Here is a 19,571-nt window from a genome sequence, read left to right as displayed (position 1 = left end):
TAAAACTATTTTTTGTTTATTAGAACTATTTTTATATATTTATTAAATATTTTTAATATATATAAATCTTTTTTTGTGATTAAATTATTTGGGATTTTTTTTTAAAAAAAATTAATTTATATATTTCTCTATTTATTAAATATATTTTTTTAATTTACAGGTCTCATGATGATCAGACCCGGCCTCGACAGCGTCGTGGTCGTGGTGGTACGGGGAGTCAGTCTCGGGATTCCAGCCATTTTCAGGATTCCCCTTCGCCCCACAGCTCCAACCATACATCTCCCTCTGCTGCACCCGCTCCTGCTCCTCTCGCTCCCGCTGCTGCATCCGCTCCTGTTCCTCCGGGTCCTCCGGGAGTGATGTGTGTTGCGGAGTTGGTTCAACAGCCCGGTCGTGACCATCTTCCGTATCTCACTCCGTATCCACATGGACGGGGTCAAACATGGTAATTAAACATTTTTTTTCTTTAAATTTGGATTCATTATTAACCGTTTATTCTTTTTATTAGGTTCAACCGATCGGGGAACGGGATCAGCGCATGGATCAACCGTATGATGTAGTCGGCCCTCGACAGTGGACATCCGACTTTCACTCACTTCCCTACCGACAAGCAGGTTCTGTGGTTTCGTCAGTTTGCGGTAAGTATTCTAGTTTTTTACTTATATTTTTAATCTTTAATATAAATTTTCTACTAATTGTTTTTTTTTTCAGCAAGGGTTCAACTGGAATTCCGATGAGACGCTCTTTATCTATCACCACTTCGTCCATAAAGTTATGGACAACTATGGGAAGCAGATCCACGAGTGGAAGAAGAAGTGGAAAATCAATAAGGTTCGATTTAATTTATTAAACAATTTTTTAATTTATTAAACTATTTTTTAATTTATTAAACTATTTTCTTTTTCTTTTTTATTAAAAGGTCCCAAAGTCGATGAACGACACGGTCTGGAAGGAGTTGTGTGCGCATTGGGATAAGGAAGAGACGAAAAAAACTTCTTCCACCAACTCCACCAACCGCAGGAGCGACCGTAAAGGGAAGGACATGATGGCGGAAGAAAATGATGGCGAGCCGGTTGATGATCTCGCCCTAATGAGGAGGGCGTATACCAACAAGAAGACCGGCCAGATTGATGACGGTCTTGTGAGGGACGTGGTCGACCTGGTCCAAACTCAGGTGGTAGACGAAGTGTCTCAGCTTCAAACCGAGGATGACGCTTCGACGGCTTCGACCAACTTGTCCCGGTTTCAAATCAACGAAATCGTTGAATCCGTAAGTTCTTTTTTTTTTAAAGTTCAATTCATTTATTTCTTGGTTTAAATTTGTAAATTTGGCTATTTTCTATTCAGTCGGTTCCAAAGAAGAAGGGACGTTTGGTCGGTTTGGGTCGTCGCACCCGGTCGGTTTCTCCTTCTTCTGCACCACCGCCCTTTGTTGATCCAGAAGTACTTACGGCCCAGTTGAAGGACAAAGATGATCGTATATCTTTGTTGGAGACCCAGATGGCGGCTCAACAGGTGGGCTATGAGGCACATAGGAGGCTGAACCAGCAAATGATGGAGATGATGCAGATGATGTACCCGAACGAGGTGTTCCCGGACGTGCCAGACCCGTAGTTTTTTTTTTTTCCAAAAACTCGGAATGTTTTATTTTTATTTGTGAAACTTTGAATATTAATTAATATGATTTCAATTTCAATTTTAATTTCATATTTTCGAATTTAAATTTCAGAATTTTTTTTTTTTTTTAAAATTAATATTTTTTACATTCCGAGGAAATTAATTATATTTTTTACTCGATCGATCGATGCGTTTTTGGACATAAATCCATCGATCGATCTGTTTACAAAAAAAGTTCAGAATATACCGAGGGACATGTTCCTCGGAATTTTCCGAGGAATATGTCCGTCGGTATATTCCTATCGATCGATGTATATATGTCCAAAAACGCATCGATCGATGAACGTCCGAGGAAATATCCCGACGAAGTTCTCCCTCGGTATATTCCGAGGACATTTCCGACAAACTAGTGATCCTCGGAATTTCCTCGGAAGTTTGTTTCCTCGGAATTCCGTCGGAAAATTCAAAGGGATTTCCGAGGAAAGAAGAAATTTCGAGGAATTATTTCCGACGACTTGTTTCGTCGGTATGTCGTCGGAATAACGATATTCCGACGAAATTCCGACGATTTTTTCCCTCAGAATCCTTGCTGTTTTCTTGTAGTGCATATTTCAGTTATATATATATATATAAATATATATCATGTTTCCAATTTGATATCTAACCATTCTTAGATATATTTTTTTGAGAACGTTACCTTAGAGAATAAAAACATTGAAGAATCTGATTGTCTGAGTTCCTAATATTCCCTGCAGTCAAGAGAACGCAAAGTTGAAAGAATTTATTTTTCGTTGTGTATTGGTATATCAAACATCTACAAATTATGTATTGCAAAGATTGCCGACCAATTTCTAGAGAAATTAAAAAAAAAAAATACAGACATATAGCTAATATACCTCTCTTAATTTTCCATGGCAGCAACATTTGAAGTTCCTATCCCATACAACCGTAAACATACCAAAATTTCTCACCGAATATCAAAGTATTCGCAGTAGAATTTAAACAATACAGATCCTTAAAGTGGTGAATTAGTATAATTGATTTTACCTTTTATGAAATTCAGTTCCTCCTATTGTACCATGTCTACGTTTGCTTTCTTTCTTCCTCCCCCTTTCTTTCTCTTTTTCCTACCTTGAAGTCTCTTTGCACTTGTCGAATCTTCAGCAGCTAGGATCCACTATATCCATTATTTCTCGAAACTTCTTGGCCTTAAACAGGTTTTGATGAAGCAATTTGGTGTTTCGCTAAGGCGCTAAGCCAACAAAAATGTACTGAATAGTAAAATAGTGTAACTGGAGAATTTGGTTGCAGGGATCCGTTTATTTAGAAAAAGAAAACTCAACACTGCTCAAAACATTGATGAAGCAAGAGTATAAACATTTCCTATTATATTCTCAATCGATAGGTAGTTTAATGTCGTTGTTGTTCGTTTATCAAATTTTTAGAGATATAAAAATAAGAAAAAGAAAAGATCGTGGATGAAGAAGTAGGATCATGGGTAGTGGGCACTCTTTTTAGAAACGGTTGATAAGTTTTTTTTATAATCATTATCTTGTTTTAATTGTTTTTTAATTTTGTTAAACATAAATTATGTGGCAAAATTTGATTGGTTAGATGACTTGTCATTTAGTATATAAAGGATTCGCTATACAAGTTTATGGGCTTTTTGACTTCTACAAACATGGTGTTGCAATAATTTTGGTTTTAGATCATTCTTTTATCTAAATTTAAAATTAAATTATCATTAGTCAATTATAAGTTGTTTTATTATTATTTAATCTTATAAATGTGCATCAGACGAATTGGCTGTTAAATGACACCACCACTTTTCAGTGCCATACCACCTCTCATGAATAATTGATTAGATTATTATTTTTTTTTGAAAAAAAATAATTGATTAGATTATACTCCCTCCAAATCAATATATTAGATAGTTTGTTGTTTCAAAATATTGAACATTTTCGTAAATTTAAATAACTTAATTTTATAAAAAATTGTGTAACTAATTATCTTTTTACTATTTATATTCATAATGAAATAAATTAATTTTAATTAACTTTTTAAATAATGATTTTCTTAATATATATGTAATGCGAGAAAAAATCATATATTATGAAATAAAACGAGTGTATAATTAATGGAAGGCCATAAAATCAGAGAATGTATAGATCAACAAAAACTCTCACCCATGAACTTAGAAGAATCATGGATAAATAAAAAGCAAATTCAACATTGCATTTCACCAATCACGACAAAAGTCTTTTGCAACATTGATGTTAATGCACAAGTTATTTGAGAGACGTCTAATTAGAACTTAATCTGCCGTGGTAATACTTTAGAGGGAGATCATCGGAGGCTGCGGCAGCGGCTCATGGGCCGGTGAGTGACCCGAGAACAAAGAAACATGGCTCGTAAGCTTGTCTTTCCTAGAAAACCTAGTTCCACAAGAGCAAACCCACTTGATATCCCCACAATGCTTCTCGTGCGTCCTTAGATCAGACAGAACCGAGAAATGCTTCACGTTGCATCTTCTGCACATATATATTTTCGGACAATGACTTCTCTTGTAATGATTCTTGGCGCAAATCACAGATTTCAACGGCTGAAACTTATCGTGCCTTTGGTTCCACCTACATCCATGTTGAGGGCACGAATAGTAATGCCTCGTGAGTGACGAGTATTCGACATTCTTGTCACGGCTTGTTGGATTAATCAATGCTTCGCGTGTCTTGTACTCGTCTCCGTGCGCTCTCATATGCATCCTTAGATTCGCGTCTCTCTTAAACCCTTTCCCGCAGATTTGGCAGTAATGTGTGTATTTCGCTAGCAGATCCTCCACGCTTAGCTCCACTATCTCATAGCTCCCGGTTCTTGATTTAAAACGACGGTGATCTGTTTTAGGGTTTGTGGTTTGGATGCTGTGCCAGTCAAGACTCTGCGTACTCTGGTCTATAAGCGAAACATGCTCTCTTTCCTGGACACCAAGAAGGTTCGACGACGATTCTTGGAGGAAATCATGATCCGGGTCGAAGTCTCGGACACCAAGAAGGTTGGTCGAAGACTCTTGGACGAAATCATGATCCGGGTCGAAGTCCTGGGAGAACTCCATGAACATTCCATCTGTGGTTTGACTTGTATCGATGTTGCTGTTGTCGCTAGTTGAGATTTGGAGGTTTTGGCAAGTGAGCATCATTGAAGAAGCAGCCGTGATGATGTCTTGAACCAAACTTTCGACGTTAGCCGCGGCTAAAGACGAAGTTGACTCCGAGGATTGGTTATTCTTACTAGGGGAGATCAAGAAAAAGTTGACCAGAGATTGGATCTCATGGACTTTGTCTTGTATGGTAGAGAGATTGAAAAGAAGAGAGAGTGAAATGTCGTCGCCCGATGATCTCGTCGCGGCCGCCATGGAGTTAGTGTAGATTGTGGAACTAGAGTTCGTCTCGGAGCAGCAAGACATGGAGCATTCTCCAGTATTCATAATAAGCCCTCCTTGATTCATCTTTGCATAAGAAGAATATAACTAACTTAAGTTTTTGTTCTTATTTATTCTTTTGATTTTGTTGGCTTAAATGCTTTGTGATATCTTTGTTTATATATATGGCAGCCGTTCTAGAGTTATAGAATGAAAAAGACAGCCTACCCTATAGGAGGGCATCTGTTGTATAAAATACTTGACATATATACATTCAAACACGCAAACGAGTACGTGTCAGGCCTGCTTTTATTTTACTAAAATTTAAAATCAACCAATACTACGTGATCTATGGGGTATAAGTATAACAGTTGAAAACCTAATTCTGAGAGATTTATTTCACGAGACGGTATTTAATTTAAACGAACTAAAACACTAACAAAAATAGAAAAGAAACGGCAATTGATATGCGACTAAGCCATGTAGGTCTACAGTCTGTTGAACCTGACGATATTTAACGCCTTGAATTTCATTTGTGATTTCAAGATCACATAGACATACATTGATCAATGAAACATGTACAGTATAACAGAGGTCCAGTCATACTGCATTTTATTTAAATAGTGATACTTTAGGCGTTTAAATCTTGTCTATATATGATGATTTTCTGGTAAAATGTTTCAGATTGTCGTCTATAAGTTTTTGAACATACCAATTCATTAGTTAGGTTAAGACATAAGAATAGTTACAATTATGTTATGAGGACCGTAATTGCTGAACGAATACGGAATATGCGTCAGATATGCTCGGTCAAGATTTGTTAAGATTTCGTAGGCATACAATTACGAAACGTTGTAACCAATTTGTGTACTTTAAATACGATGTAAATCATCGAGTAAAGGTCAAGGGAAATACAAGATTTTCAATTGTGACAAAACAATAACATAATGATGTTTAGACCAAAAAAAAAAATAACATAATGATGAAGTCATGAATGATGCTTTCCCCCCTTGAAAACGCAACGGTTATATATATATATATGAATTATTATCATTAGGTTAAAAGTTGACAGATCTCGATGTGATTAACTAGGTAGTGTTTCTCTTAAACCTTCCTCGCATAAACCTACGAATATTTTGTCAGCTATATCTTAAAATAAACGAAACTTAACCTAAGTCAAGCATTAGTGTTTCTCATGCCTCTTTCTTCACGTAGTAATTGAATAAACATTCTTAAACGGGTGAAGTTGGCATAAAACGAAGAAGCTTACATACCATCTTATGTCACATGTTTAACCAATCATTTTTAAAAACTGCATCTACATGCTTTCCTCTTACCTGCTTTTACATGCGCACATGTAAACGCGTGCTCATAGGATGGATCTTACAGGGAACACTAACAATGTGGAAATCGGCATGAGTTGCAATTTTGGTAAGATAATTAATCTTGGCCATGCGTATTCGTTTTATCACGAAAGAAGTAACTTCTTGTATTAATGAACTACAAAATAATTCAGGCCTTATGAAAATTTAAATGTTATATAACAAATATCACTACAATAAATATGAGTATTGGTAGCAGTTCACTGTAGCACGAAATCACGAACTGCTACGAAAACATGCTAAATCCGTGGGCATCTTTTTCGTAGCGTTATATCCGCGATAGGACAAAAATTCATTAACTGGGAAATAAAAAAAGACTATTATAGCTGTTATGTGTTTTGGAGGCAAAACACTTAGCTTTTTTTTTTCTATTATTCCGCCATTATCTCTCACTTTCGAGCACTCTCGAGCATGCAAGGGTAGAAATCCAAAATCCTAGATCCGCCATCCTTCGGTGCTGTCATCGCCGATCGGTGTCTCGTCATCGCCGTTCAGATTCTAGGTGAACCCCAGTATCGATTTGTGGTGTTATGAACCCTAGATTGAAATTTTCAATTTCTCTGATTTCTCCAATTAATTAGTTCGATTTCTTTGCAGCTTGTACAATTACAGGAAGAGAAGGAGGAGACGAGTCAGGTAATACATATTTATCATCTCTGTTTCAATTTCTTGTGGAGTGATTTGTGAATCGTTTTGGGGTGAGACGATCTGATTTGTGGTTCGTTTTTGTTCAGTTTGGCTTTCAAGTTTGGAGCTTTTGATTGTTTATTTCTTTGTGGAGTGAAGTGGACTTGAAATCTGCAGTATCTTATTGAGGTAATTAATTCGACCCTAATATAAGAAGGATCTTATCGAGTTTTGTTTGTGTTATTGATTGCCTGCCACTTTTGAATATCTGATTGATTGAATATATTTGATTGTTTATTGGTGCTTCTGTGATTGACAATTTCTTTGTTTTGTGTTTGAGATATTCTTATGTGTTTGCTTTGTTTTTGGTTCTGAGTTAGAAACTTAGTTCATAAAAATGATGGAAAAGTCATGGGTTCAACTTAGCAGGTAAAGTAAAACAATATATACTTAAGGATTTATTAGGAGATTAAGAGAGTTTACGCTTTGCTATTGTCTTATGCTTGCATCTGTCTTAACGAAAGAGCTGATCCTGATTATGAGAGAGGTGCTTGGAATTTTGTGAGGTCTGTTGGTGCAGCTTTACAAGACTCTGCGATGATCATTTGCCCCTGCACGGACTGTCGCAACGTAGACCGTCACTCAGCCAGTGTTGTTGTTGATCATCTTGTAACAAGGAGAATGGATTTGAGTTACCAGATGCGGGAGGATTGGTATCATCATGGAGAAGTGATTTCAGGGATTGACTGTAGAAGCAATGCAAGTGAGAGGAACAAAGAGATTTTAGGGTTGTACAAAGCAGCTGCATTTGTTGATGAAGAGTTTCTTAGGCAGGGTGACTTAAGTGATGTTGCTGCTGATGGTGAAGATAAGCAAGAAGATGAGTTTCTTGCAAAGCTAGCCGATGCAGAAACACCTCTGTATCCAAGTTGTATAAGCCACAACAAGCTTTCGGCGATAGTTTCACTCTTTAGGATAAAGACACAGAGTGGTTGGTCTGATAGAAGCTTCGATCTTCTGCTAGAGACTTTGCCACAGATGCTACCCAAGGATAATGTCTTGCACACATCTTTGTACGAAGTGAAGAGGTTTATGAGATCTTTTGATATGGGTTATGAAAAGATACACGCTTGTGTGAACGACTGTTGTCTATTTAGAAAGGAGTTTGAGAACCTAGACTACTGTCCGAAATACAATGCTTCACGATGGAAGATTAACAAGCGCACAGGTGATGTGAAGAAAGGAATTCCACAGAAAGTTCTAAGGTATTTTCCGCTGATACCACGTCTCAAGAGGATGTTCAGGTCAGAGGACATGGCGAAGGACTTAAGGTGGCATTTTACTAATAAGAGCACTGATGGGAAAATGCGACATCCAGTAGTTTCTGTTACTTGGGATCAAATGAATGACAAATACCCGTCATTTGCCGGTGAATCAAGGAATCTGAGGCTTGGACTTTCCACTTATGGGTTTAATCCGTTTGACATGAGCGTTAACTATAGTGCTTGGCCTGTTTTGCTGATGAATTACAACATGTCACCCGATAAGTGTATGAAGGAGGAGAACATCATGTTGTCATTGTTGATTCCTGGTCCAACCCAACCTGGAAACAATATCGATGTGTACTTAGAACCACTTATAGAGGACCTCAACCATCTTTGGGAGGAAGGAGAGTTAACGTATGATGCATTCAGTCACAATACTTTCACGTTAAGAGACATGCTTCTCTGGACCATTCAGGATTTTCCAGCATATGGAAATCTTGCAGGCTGTAAAGTAAAGGGGAAAATGGATTGTCCTGTGTGTGGGAAAAACACAGATAGTATGTGGCTGAGTAATGGCAGGAAGCATGTATGTATGTGCCATCGGAAAGGTCTACCTCCCGCACATGCTTACCGAGGAAAGAAAGCATGGTTTGATGGTAAAGCTGAGCATGGGCGAAAAAGTAGGATTCTGAGTGGTCATAATATAAACCAAATACTCAAAAATTACAAGAATGACTTTGGAAAAGTGCAAGTAATTGGAAGGAAGAGGAAGATTAGTGAGTCTGTTGCAGCAGACACCAATGCCGATGATGAATCCAGTGAATCAGAGGAAGAGGACGAACCAGTAGATGAGGAGGAGCTATCTAGATGGAAGAAAAGATCAATCTTTTTCAAGTTTCCTTATTGGGAGGTATGTTTCAATCATTATTTTATAACCATGTTTTTAGAATTGTTCTGTTTTAGCTTTCGTTGATCCTCTTATCTGTGTTTTTTTGTATAGGATCTCCCGGGTAGACACAATTTAGACGTGATGCACGTTGAAAAAAATGTTGCTGCAAGCCTTATCGCCACATTGTTGCATTGTGAAAAATCAAAAGATGGTCTTAATTGTCGGAAAGATCTGGAACTGCTTCGGATTAGGAAGGATATACATCCTCAACCCCGTGGAAAAAGAACATACCTTCCTCCAACTCCTTGGTCTTTGTCCAGCAAAGAGAAGAAAATATTCTGCAAGCGTCTAGTGGACTTCAGAGGTCCAGATGGCTACTGCTCAAATATATCAAGGTGTGTGAAGATAGAAGAATGTAAGATAATTGGCATGAAATCACATGATTACCATGTCTTGATGCAACAGCTTCTTCCGGTTGCGATTAGAGGTATCATCTGAGGGTCTTTTAACTTTGTATTTGTCCAGCATTTGATGTCCTGAAATTGATATACAATGCTTCTTTCTTTACAGGGTTATTACCTAAAGGTGTTAGGATAGCTATTGGACGGCTGTGTGCATTCTTCAATCATCTCTGTCAGCGTGTCATTGATAGAGAGATAATTTCAGTAATGGAAACTGAAATTGTGGAAACTCTCTGTATGTTTGAGAGGTTTTTTCCTCCAAGTTTCTTTGATATAATGGTGCATTTGGTAGTTCATCTAGGGAGGGAAGCTCGGTTAGGTGGACCAGTCCATTTCCGTTGGGTGTACCCGTTTGAGAGGTATATGAAAGTGCTGAAAGACTTTGTAAGAAACCCTGCAAGACCAGAGGGTTGTATAGCTGAAGCGTATCTCGCCGAGGAATGTATGAGGTTTTGCAGTCAGTTCTTGAAAAACACAACAAGTGTTGAGGAGAAACTCGATAGAAATACTGATTTCGAGAGCAGCTCTATTCTGGAGGGTCGTCCAATATCCACAGCCACTTGTTCTGTTCTGTCTGAGAAGGATAAGAACATTGTACATTTTGCTGTTATTCAGAATATGGAAATCATGGAACCTTATGTCGAGTAAGTTTTGTAAATGTTCTTGTCTTTTTATTCAGAATGTTGCTATATACATTGAGTTCGTTACAAATTTTTTATTCCTTTTGAAGCATGCACCTACAACATCTACAAAACACTAGTGAAAGATGTAGACGCGATGCAACAACATTATGGAGAACACATATAGAGCAATTTGCGTCTTGGTTAAAACAGCAGGCAAGTTCATAATCAAGCTAAAATTTACTTTGTTTTATATATGTATTGACACTTAACATGTTTTCTTACAAATACCTATTACTTTGGAGAATCACGATGAAACACTGAGGTGGTTAGCCTACGGTCCTCGTGTTACTACTAGGTCTTTCACTGGTTACATAATCAATGGTCTGCGGTTTCACACCAATTCAGTTGACAGGCAAACTCAGAACAGTGGTGTTTTATACGAGGCAACATCAATGTGTAGATCTAGTGCAAGAGACACTTCTCAGATGGTTGATTTAGTTACATTATATGGCAGAGTGGTGGAGATTTTACTTATCGACTATAATACATTCTACATCCATGTTTTCCGCTGTTCATGGGCAAACATTGGTAATGGTGTGAAGGTAGAAGATGGCTTCATCCTTGTCAACCTGAACCAAAGCCAACTGGCATTTGCTAAAGATCCATACTTCCTAGCTACACAAGCAAAGCAAGTCGTCTATTCTAGAGTAGATGAGTCATTAAGTTGGTATGTAGCTTTGCGATGTCCAACAAGAAGATACAGTGAAGAAGATGTGGCAGATGGAAATGCAGATGTTGGTCCTTTACCACCAATTGTCGCTATGGATGCTGAGGAATTGGTTGATGAGTCTAGAAATGTCTGGACTGACTGTGAAGGCATTTATGTTTGAATGGAATGTCATATATTACTTTCAGTGGCCTTTTGTATATCTTTTTGAGATGCTTTTAATCAAATGAAATTATATGGCTTTGAGTTGGTTTGAGTGTTGATTTTCCTTGTGTCATTGTGTGTTTTTCTGAGTGTTTTGTGTTTTGGTTGCATTGTGTTGCTGTTTGTGTTTTAAACATTGACACTTAACAAAACTTGTTTCTGTCTCAGGTGAATTAAGATGGGTAATCGTAGGAACAAGCGTGTGAAGAAAACAAAGGAACCGAAGAACAAACTTGAAGATAAGAAGCTGAAAGAAATTGCGGAAGATATGGATGTAGAAATGGAGGAAGAAGAACCAAACAATGAGGAACAAGTTGAAGAACAGAATGAGGATGAACATAATGCAGAAGAACAGACCAAAGAACCAGAAGCTATTAATATGGAAACAAATGATGAAGAAGAAGTCTAAGCTGAAGAAGAAGTCGAAGCTGACCCAGAAGATGAAGCAGAAGTCGAAGCTGGCCCAGAAGATGGAGAATAAGTCGACGCTGATGCCAATGTTGATGAAGCGCAAACTCAGACTGATACAGTTACTGCATCACAACTTAAAAGACGTCGACGACCAACAAAGATGAAAAACATTGCCAGGGATCCACACGAACGACATCATGTTGACTTCAATGCTTTGGGAGAACCTTGTGGACCAGGGTCGGTATCATTATCCTCCTACTTGGGACCCTTAGTACGTGAACATGTTCCTGTGATTATTGAAAACTGGAAAAAAGTTGGTGAAGATATCTGAACTGTGCTGTGGAAATCTATTGAGGTAAGTTGAATCTACTTTTACTTTCACTATAAAGTTCACTTGTAATTGAATGTGTCTACCTTTCCTGCCTACAGATGAGGTTTGACTTGGATAAGGTTGTAAATCCAAAGGCATATATATGGAGGCCTACAGTTAGCAAGACAGCTATGGAGGATTATCTGAAATGCTTTGTAGCATGGCCTGCAAATAGCGTTGTATTTGAGTCAAATACACAAAATTCTCCTCATCTACAACAATCAGTAAGTTCAACTTCAAAGACTCAAAAGTCTCCATTAAGTGCAGCATCTTCGGCGAAGCAACCGGCAGCGAGTTCTAAAGCTAAGTCTATGAATGAGGAGTCTCCGTCAACTCCCCCAGCTCTTACAAATAAACCAGCAGGTACTCAGAAAAAGAAGTCTCCAGTAACTCCAACATCTCCTCTTCGCAGATCAGAGGTAATCTAATTTGTTTAACTAGTATGTTGCTTCTCGTTTGATACTTGAATTTTGGTCCTGGTTTTTGCTTATCTTGCTTGCAGCGTAACAAATTCAAGCCAAATCAAAAAGTTAAGCTCCTTGATCTCTCAGAAAATAAGGTGATTGTAGCTGAAGGTCGTTGGTCATCGAATAATCCAGAACATCTTGTCCACTTTGAACCTTTGGGCCCTGGTGGATGTCGAATCTTTGTTGATGTTGTGAAGGTTAAAGATGCTGCTGTGTGGAGGACAACATCTGAGATCGAGTATATGGAAGATGCACTTGGAAGCTGTCTTGCCTGGCCAGAGGATAAAGTTGTAATGGTGAGATTTGATTTATTGCTGACTTCTCTGTCCTGTTACATATGAGGGAAAAAATATGTCTAACTTAGCTAATTTTGTTGGCTTTGGTTGCAGGCGTAACCCCCAAGAAGGAAGCAACTGAGTTATGTGTTCGCATTTTATGTTGTCCTTTGTTATGATATGCCTTTGTTTCAAAACATGACTCTGTCTTTTTTATGACTCTGTTTTTATGTATGCTTTGGGTATTCGTATGCTTCGGATCTATGACTTAATCGAACCATATCTTATGTTATGCATATTTTCCTTTTCAAATTCAAAACAAGACCCAGCTAAAAAGCCCAATTTGATAAAGTAATTAAGTAATCTCATAAGTATTTTTTCCGAATTTTTTTTTATGGTTTAGGGCATATTTAGGGGTTCGTCTGTTATTTTAGGGATTAGTTTTACTGAATAGTTTTAGGGTTTAGGCTAGTTTAAAGGGTTTTATATACAAAAGATAAAAAATCACACAATAACAAAATAATCAATGTGTTCACAAATTATAACATGTTGTCTCTCAACTATGTCGTTGAAGGGTTTAGATTTAGTGCATAGTTTTAGGGTATAGGGTATAATTTGGTTTACTTGTATTGTGGTGTGTTTATATGTTCACAACATTATGTATTGTTTCAATAGTTTTGTTTTCAAGGTTTCTCTATCGTTTAAACTAACAAATACATTCCAATAACAAATTACATTTTACACAATCGTAAAACCTTGTCGAAATCAAACTAAACCATTGTGTGTTTCATAATTTGGTGAAATTTGCTTCTTACATGTTTTGGAGGCAAACTTGATTTTCGGTGAAATTTTCGGAGGCAAACCAAATTTTGAGAGCCAAATTTTATTTCATTTTCTTTATATCTGCGAAATCCAAAGGGCTCCTACCCACCACGACATTAGAGCATGATTAACTCGGGATTCTTAGAATGAGTTCTTATCGGAAGTTAAGAAACTAATTCTTAACTTTTAACTAAAAAAGCTAAAAACCGGTTCTTAAATAAGGACTTTAAGAACCGGTTCTTAGTTTTTTTAATTAAAAGTTAAGAAACAGTTTCTTAACTTCGCTAAGAACCCAACTCTAAGAACCTCAGGTTAATCATGGTCTTAGGTTCTAGAGTTCTCTCTCCTTCCATCTCAAACCTCCACCACGATTCTATCTCAAAACACCTCCAATCTCTCCGTAACCACCACGATTCTATCTAAAACCACCACGGATCTCCCCTCTTTCCATCACTCCCGACGATTAAATTTCAAAGCACCATTTTAACTCAAACCACCGAGAGATCTCTGTGACTACGAATTTCTCGTCTTCCATTAATCCCGACGATTCCTCTCCAAGAATCTCTGTTACCACCACGATTTCATCTCATGAATCTCTGTTAAAGGTTTGCGACCTCTAAACCCTAGATTTAACTTAAAGGTTTTCCATCTCATGATTATATTTCTCTTATCTCTTACAGATCCAGACTGATTCGAATCCTAACAGATCTCGAAAGTCTCCATATCAAGGTCATAGATTTCGATTCTTATATCTTATTATTATTATCTTATTCGACTTTTTAGACTTATTATCCTATAGATATAACTTGTCTTAAATTTGTCAACCAGGAAACTCCAATGGAAGCAAGGAAGGGCATCATCTGTGGACTCGCGGCATGTGGAGTTAAACCACAACTCAAAAAACAACATCCAGAAGAAGAACAAGGAAAGACCTCAGGAGGAAACGATGCGGAAGAGATAACTAGAACCGAGTTCAGACGCTCTCAAGGGTACTTGATACGCATTGAGGAACCTGAAGAAGACATCGACCCAGTGTTCTTGCACTGTCTGTGAGCACTCGATGCCCGCAACTCAACCCCAGCGAGACGCCCACAACAACAACAAGGACAGTCCTCACGAGGCAAGGGTGGTCGTCAAAACTAATGGGATGGTTCTATAATTGTTTTCTTTCATTCTGTGTTTTGCTTTTTCATTATCTCATCTACTGTATTAACATTTTATTGTTTTGACATTTTTGTCATTTCTATAGATCTATTAATTTGATTGAATTATATTTTGAATTTATTTTGTTTTCTAAATATATAAAGTATGCAATTAAATATTTCATTATGAAATTAAATATATATAAATTATGCAAATAAATATCCAAATAAAAACAAATATAGCACAAAATCAGACCCAAAAACGTGTCAATATACAATATTATGGGGCAGTGAAAAAGGTTATGAATTTACACGTAGTAGCACGAAAAAGTAGCTACCTAAATAATATTCAACAACAACAGAGAAATGCTATTATAGGTGCACAATCTCCACAAACAGTCACGTTACGAACACATATTCCATGGCGTAGTTTAAAGAAAAAATTGCCAAAACACTGGAGAAGAACAACTACATTGTCCCTATAGCATAAATCCTTTTTTGGTCGGATTTGGACTTAGATACTTTTGGCCAACTTCAAAAATTCATATCAATTATTTTAAGAGTCAAAAAAATATGAAAAATTATTCAAAATGTACATAAACATGAAACAATCATATGAAAAATAATTTGGCTGACTAAATATTAGTGTAACATAATTTCATATTTTGATCTTCAGATCGCAGAAAACAAAATCTACTAACTACGGATATGTAGATCGTAGTTTCGGTTAACTACATATATCTGGCGCTTGAAAATGTTAAAATCTACGATTTCGTAATATGTCTACTACCGCAGAAAGAAAAGGTTACGGTTTTGCTTACGATCTGAACCCCGAAAGATTTTATGAACTAATGTCTCCTATATATCTACTGGCTCGGAATCATAGAATCTGCCAGTTACTAATACTCTACCATGGTAATATTTCATTATCTACTAAGATACTATAACCTATCTCTGCCGGATTATACATTCTGCCATCGTATCTACCATCATATATACAATCTACTGGCAGCAGAATGCATGTTCTGCCAAATTCGAATTATTTTCGAAAATATTCCTTAAATCTCTCCAAAATCTGTTGAAAAATATTTTGTAAATCTTTAATTTCCCAAATTTTACGTGTTTCCTAAAGTTATGTTTTTAAAAAATAACCGTGACCTCTCTTCTTCTTCTTCACAAGTTCTTGATTAATTTTGAAACCACCCCAAAAATTTGAATCCCTTGTTGAAGAACATGCATATCTATGCCTCTTGTGGGGTGTGGAAATTTGATCCCTGTAAAGGATGGGGATTTGCTTTTGATAAGGAAAAAGGAGGAAGAGTACTTGCTGTGGAATTGACAAGTTCCTTTGAAGATCTAAGGACTACGGCTTTTGAAGATTTTGGAATTGACCAAAACGATGTCGAGCTTGAGTTAACCTACTTACCTATGGAGTTAATCAATACGATAGACTGTCCTCCAGTTATCATTGAGAATGATCGGCAAGTCAAGAATTTTCTTACATATGTACGTGGAAAAGCTTCTTCAAGGTTGTGTGTGTCTATTTCACATGTCAATGCAAACAACGACAACATTGAGCTTGATAAGGAGCAATCTAACGCGTCTGGCAGAGAGCAAGGTGAGCCTTCCTCATTTTCACCTGGAGATGGCATTGGTAGTTCTTGTGAATCGAGCAAGGATGGTGAATACGAATGTAACTCGAACGCCCCAGAAGAAGATGAAGATGCTGACTTAAGTGTAAAAGAAGAGGATAAGGGAAAAAGTGTTCGGTTCTCTTTGAAGGATGTTGTGAAGAGGGGTGAAACGTTTCAAAACAAATCTAAGTTGAAAGCAGCATTGGAAATGTCAGCAATGAAGAATAACTTCGATTACAAAGTTGTGAATTCAGATAGAAAACTTTGGTACATCCGATGCGTGGACAACAAGTGTAGGTGGAGTGTTCGTGCTGAGGGGTTATCAGGATCCACATATTTCATCATCAAAAAATATGTGGCGGATCATACATGTGCTGCGTCAAGTATGAATAATGGTGGCCAGACAGCTTCTGCAAAAACTATTGGGAGTCTAATAATGCATAGGTATGATGGTGTCAAAGAAGGTCCCAAAGCTAATGATATCATACAAATTATGAGAATGGAACATGGATGCGAGATATCTAAATCATTAGCATGGGACGCTCGTGAGTATGCGATTAGTCTTGTTAGAGGCATTCCCGAGCAGAGTTTTGGAAAAATACCGAAATACTTGCACATGCTGAAAGAAGCTAATCCAGGAACACACACCTTTTACGGAACCGATGTTGATGGTAAATTCAGATTTCTCTTTGTTTCGTTTGGGCAATCAGTACGAGGTTTTCATACATCCATGCGAAAAGTTTTTGTTGTTGATGGGACATTTTTGAAGAGCAAATACAAAGGAGTATTACTTGTTGCGACGGCTTTAGATGGAAACTCCAACTTGTATCCTATTGCATTTGCGGTTGTGGACTCGGAAAATGATCGTTCATGGGATTGGTTTTTCAGACAACTAAAGGTTGTTGTTCCGGACGAGCGTGCTCTTGCCTTTGTGTCGGACAGAAATAACTCACTTTGTAAGGGGCTTGAGAATGTGTATCCTCTTTCTCAACATGGAATTTGTATTCACCATTTGTTAAATAATGTGGTCACACATTACAGAGGAAAATGAGTGGTTGGATTGATTGCAAAAGCTTCTAAAGCTTATAGAGTTGTTGATTTTCAGAAGCGATTCGAAGCTGTGTGCAATATTAGTCCAGCTATTGGAAAATATTTAAGAGATGCATATGTTACAAAGTGGGCTCGCTGTCAGTTTCAAGGATACAAGTACGACATCAGGACGACAAACCCGGCTGAGTCAATAAACTCTGCTTTGCGCTCAGAGTATCCAGTCATTCCTTTGTTGGATAGCATCAGAGAAATGCTTACCCGTTGGTTCTTCGAACGACGCACACGAAGCAGGAAGCACACAAAACCATTAACTATTGCCATCGAGAAAAAGATAGATAGACGGATTAACAAGGGTAAAACGTTTCTTGTCCAGCCAGTTAACGAGCATCGTTTTTTGGTTCGCGGAGATACAATCGACTGCCTGGTTGATTTGGACAGAAGAACCTGCTCTTGTGGGAAATACGACCTACTGAAAATCCCATGTAGACACGCAATCAAGGCTGGTTTAACAGTTGGCCGAGCCCCATCCTCACTAACGGATTTCATGTTCACGACTTCCAATTGGAGAACAGCTTATGAAGAAACTATCAATCCAATAGGTGTTCCTGAGGATAGTTGGGTGGTTCCAGATACTGTTCGGAATGCCAGTGTGCTAGCTCCTGAATCAAGAAGAGGAGCAGGAAGGAGAAGAAAACGCAGGTATGAGAGTGTTGAAGACAAGCTCAGTTCATCGCAAGGAGCTCAAGAAAAAAAGAGGCGCAGGTGCAGTCGATGTGGCGAAGAGAATCATAACAGGGCTACGTGTGACAGAGCTATTTAGACATGTCTTTGTTTTGGATTTTCTTGTTTTTCATTATGAGGTTGGTTACTTGATTTGCTTTGTTTTCTTGCTTCTGGATTTTCTTGTTCTTGGATATGGTTTACTTAATTTTATGCAATCATTCCTTCATAAAACGAAGCTGATCAATAGGTTTCTCTGCAACTTTTACTCTTTAAAAAACATTACTTATATTGTGAACTGAAGCTGCTTATAAAGCCAACGACTGTAAAAAAGAATCCAAGGAGTGTATATTAGTCAAAATAATGAAAAACAATACTGCAAACTTAAGAGATTGTGAGGAAAATCAAAATCAGACAACAAGCAACCGACCACTAGAACTTGCTCATACACTAAGAGAAGTCCATATTCCTACGATTGCTCCTACAACTACCATAGCCACAGTTGCTATCTTTAGCTTATGTTTCATCTCGTGTGCAACTCTAGCAATCTCCAAGTCTACCTTCTCTTTAAGCTTTTCGGACATCTGATGTTCAACTCTAACCATCTCGGACTTCACCTTTTCCATAACCCTTTCTTCAAACTTCGTAATCCCTTGAGCAACCCTCTCATGTTTCGCATCCACCATCCAAATCTCCTCAATCAAAGCTTCATCAATCCATTTAAATAGACGATTCTCAGTTTTTCTCTAGCGCAAAAGAAACAAAAATCAGTCAGTATTGTATTATGAACTATAAATCTAAGTGATATAGTATGGTTTAATCTGCAACACGAAATCAAAACAGGGACTTACATCTCTTGCGATTTCGTATTGGTAGAATCGTCGATACCTATTCTCCGCCGTCGATGAATCAAACGTGGTTATGCCCTCGCCACACCAACATCTTGTAGGCATACCATGAGTAGAGATTCGAGGAAAACGAGCAGAAGATATTGACGAACTGGTCATTGAGATTTCGTTGCTAGATTCGCAGATAAAGAACCCTAATCTCCTTTTCTCTCTACTTTACTTTCTTAAGTTTCGACAAATGAAAAGAAACTCACGTGTTTGGGGTTGTGTGGACCCGGGTTTTAAACATTTTCGGGTGGGCCTAGTGGGTATAAACCGTAATTGGGTTATACTCTATAACACTTATATTAGCTGCTAAAATACTACACTCTAATACAAAAAAATCGACTTCTGAGAATTATATGAAGACAAAATTTGAAAATACTAATCTGTAAAAATATCTTAGTAATCAATTAAAATCGTCATGTTACATACTATATTGTAAAGAAATTGTTAAACACAGAATTCTTATTTACTCTTGTTAAATACTACACCCTATAACATGATTTAGGGTATAGGGTTTGAACTAAATCGAATTTAGGGGTTCAACATCGAATTTGGAGGTTTGAACCGTAATGAATGA

The 19,571-nt window shown here is 37.5% G+C and overlaps 5 protein-coding genes and 1 long non-coding RNA gene across 6 annotated transcripts; 4 read left to right on the top strand and 2 right to left on the bottom strand.

The window, feature by feature from the left end:
* Nucleotides 1–3,827: 3,827 nt before the first annotated feature.
* LOC106417204 (protein SENSITIVE TO PROTON RHIZOTOXICITY 2-like) lies at nucleotides 3,828–5,339 on the bottom strand. The gene has a single exon (XM_013858049.3). The coding sequence runs from the start codon at nucleotides 5,117–5,119 to the stop codon at nucleotides 3,953–3,955; it is 1,167 nt and encodes a 388-aa protein (XP_013713503.2). The 5' UTR covers nucleotides 5,120–5,339; the 3' UTR covers nucleotides 3,828–3,952.
* A 1,222-nt stretch (nucleotides 5,340–6,561) lies between these two features.
* On the top strand, nucleotides 6,562–10,294 carry LOC106407492. Its single transcript, XM_048767341.1, has 3 exons — nucleotides 6,562–6,916; nucleotides 7,012–7,050; nucleotides 7,149–10,294. The coding sequence occupies exon 3, from the start codon at nucleotides 7,639–7,641 to the stop codon at nucleotides 9,277–9,279; it is 1,641 nt and encodes a 546-aa protein (XP_048623298.1). The 5' UTR covers nucleotides 6,562–6,916; nucleotides 7,012–7,050; nucleotides 7,149–7,638; the 3' UTR covers nucleotides 9,280–10,294.
* Nucleotides 10,295–10,392: 98 nt separating this feature from the next.
* Nucleotides 10,393–13,029, top strand: LOC106417195. The gene is made up of 3 exons (XM_048767340.1): nucleotides 10,393–12,410; nucleotides 12,494–12,754; nucleotides 12,848–13,029. The coding sequence occupies exons 1-3, from the start codon at nucleotides 12,051–12,053 to the stop codon at nucleotides 12,851–12,853; spliced, it is 627 nt and encodes a 208-aa protein (XP_048623297.1). The 5' UTR covers nucleotides 10,393–12,050; the 3' UTR covers nucleotides 12,854–13,029.
* A 687-nt stretch (nucleotides 13,030–13,716) lies between these two features.
* Nucleotides 13,717–14,826, top strand: LOC106417189. The gene is made up of 3 exons (XR_001283345.3): nucleotides 13,717–14,160; nucleotides 14,236–14,284; nucleotides 14,384–14,826. It is a non-coding gene; the product is annotated as an uncharacterized LOC106417189 (long non-coding RNA).
* Nucleotides 14,827–15,930: 1,104 nt separating this feature from the next.
* Nucleotides 15,931–18,201, top strand: LOC125592725. Its single transcript, XM_048768104.1, has 2 exons — nucleotides 15,931–17,287; nucleotides 17,405–18,201. The coding sequence occupies exons 1-2, from the start codon at nucleotides 15,931–15,933 to the stop codon at nucleotides 18,199–18,201; spliced, it is 2,154 nt and encodes a 717-aa protein (XP_048624061.1).
* Nucleotides 18,202–18,544: 343 nt separating this feature from the next.
* Nucleotides 18,545–19,108, bottom strand: LOC125592724 (uncharacterized protein At4g04775-like). The gene is made up of 2 exons (XM_048768103.1): nucleotides 18,953–19,108; nucleotides 18,545–18,847 (listed from the first exon to the last, which is right to left on the bottom strand). Exons 1-2 carry the CDS (start codon nucleotides 19,106–19,108, stop codon nucleotides 18,545–18,547), a joined length of 459 nt encoding a protein of 152 aa, XP_048624060.1.
* Between the last annotated feature and the right edge of the window lie 463 nt (nucleotides 19,109–19,571).

The sequence above is a fragment of the Brassica napus genome, chromosome C9, assembly GCF_020379485.1.
Source record: "Brassica napus cultivar Da-Ae chromosome C9, Da-Ae, whole genome shotgun sequence".
Taxonomy (NCBI): domain Eukaryota; kingdom Viridiplantae; phylum Streptophyta; class Magnoliopsida; order Brassicales; family Brassicaceae; genus Brassica; species Brassica napus.
This window is presented reverse-complemented; position numbering and strand designations above follow the sequence as displayed.

What these genes read in the sequence shown, in the direction of transcription:
- LOC106417204 (XM_013858049.3), bottom strand. Translation starts at nt 5,119, where the DNA reads ATGAATCAAGGAGGGCTTATTATGAATACTGGAGAATGCTCCATGTCT.
- LOC106407492 (XM_048767341.1), top strand. Translation starts at nt 7,639, where the DNA reads ATGATCATTTGCCCCTGCACGGACTGTCGCAACGTAGACCGTCACTCA.
- LOC125592724 (XM_048768103.1), bottom strand. Translation starts at nt 19,108, where the DNA reads ATGACCAGTTCGTCAATATCTTCTGCTCGTTTTCCTCGAATCTCTACT. An exon ending in AATACGAAATCGCAAGAGAT is followed by an intron (nt 18,848 to 18,952) that starts GTAAGTCCCTGT and finishes CTTTTGCGCTAG; the next exon opens with AGAAAAACTGAGAATCGTCT.
- LOC106417195 (XM_048767340.1), top strand. Translation starts at nt 12,051, where the DNA reads ATGAGGTTTGACTTGGATAAGGTTGTAAATCCAAAGGCATATATATGG. An exon ending in CTCCTCTTCGCAGATCAGAG is followed by an intron (nt 12,411 to 12,493) that starts GTAATCTAATTT and finishes TCTTGCTTGCAG; the next exon opens with CGTAACAAATTCAAGCCAAA.
- LOC125592725 (XM_048768104.1), top strand. Translation starts at nt 15,931, where the DNA reads ATGCATATCTATGCCTCTTGTGGGGTGTGGAAATTTGATCCCTGTAAA. An exon ending in GGACAGAAATAACTCACTTT is followed by an intron (nt 17,288 to 17,404) that starts GTAAGGGGCTTG and finishes TGATTGCAAAAG; the next exon opens with CTTCTAAAGCTTATAGAGTT.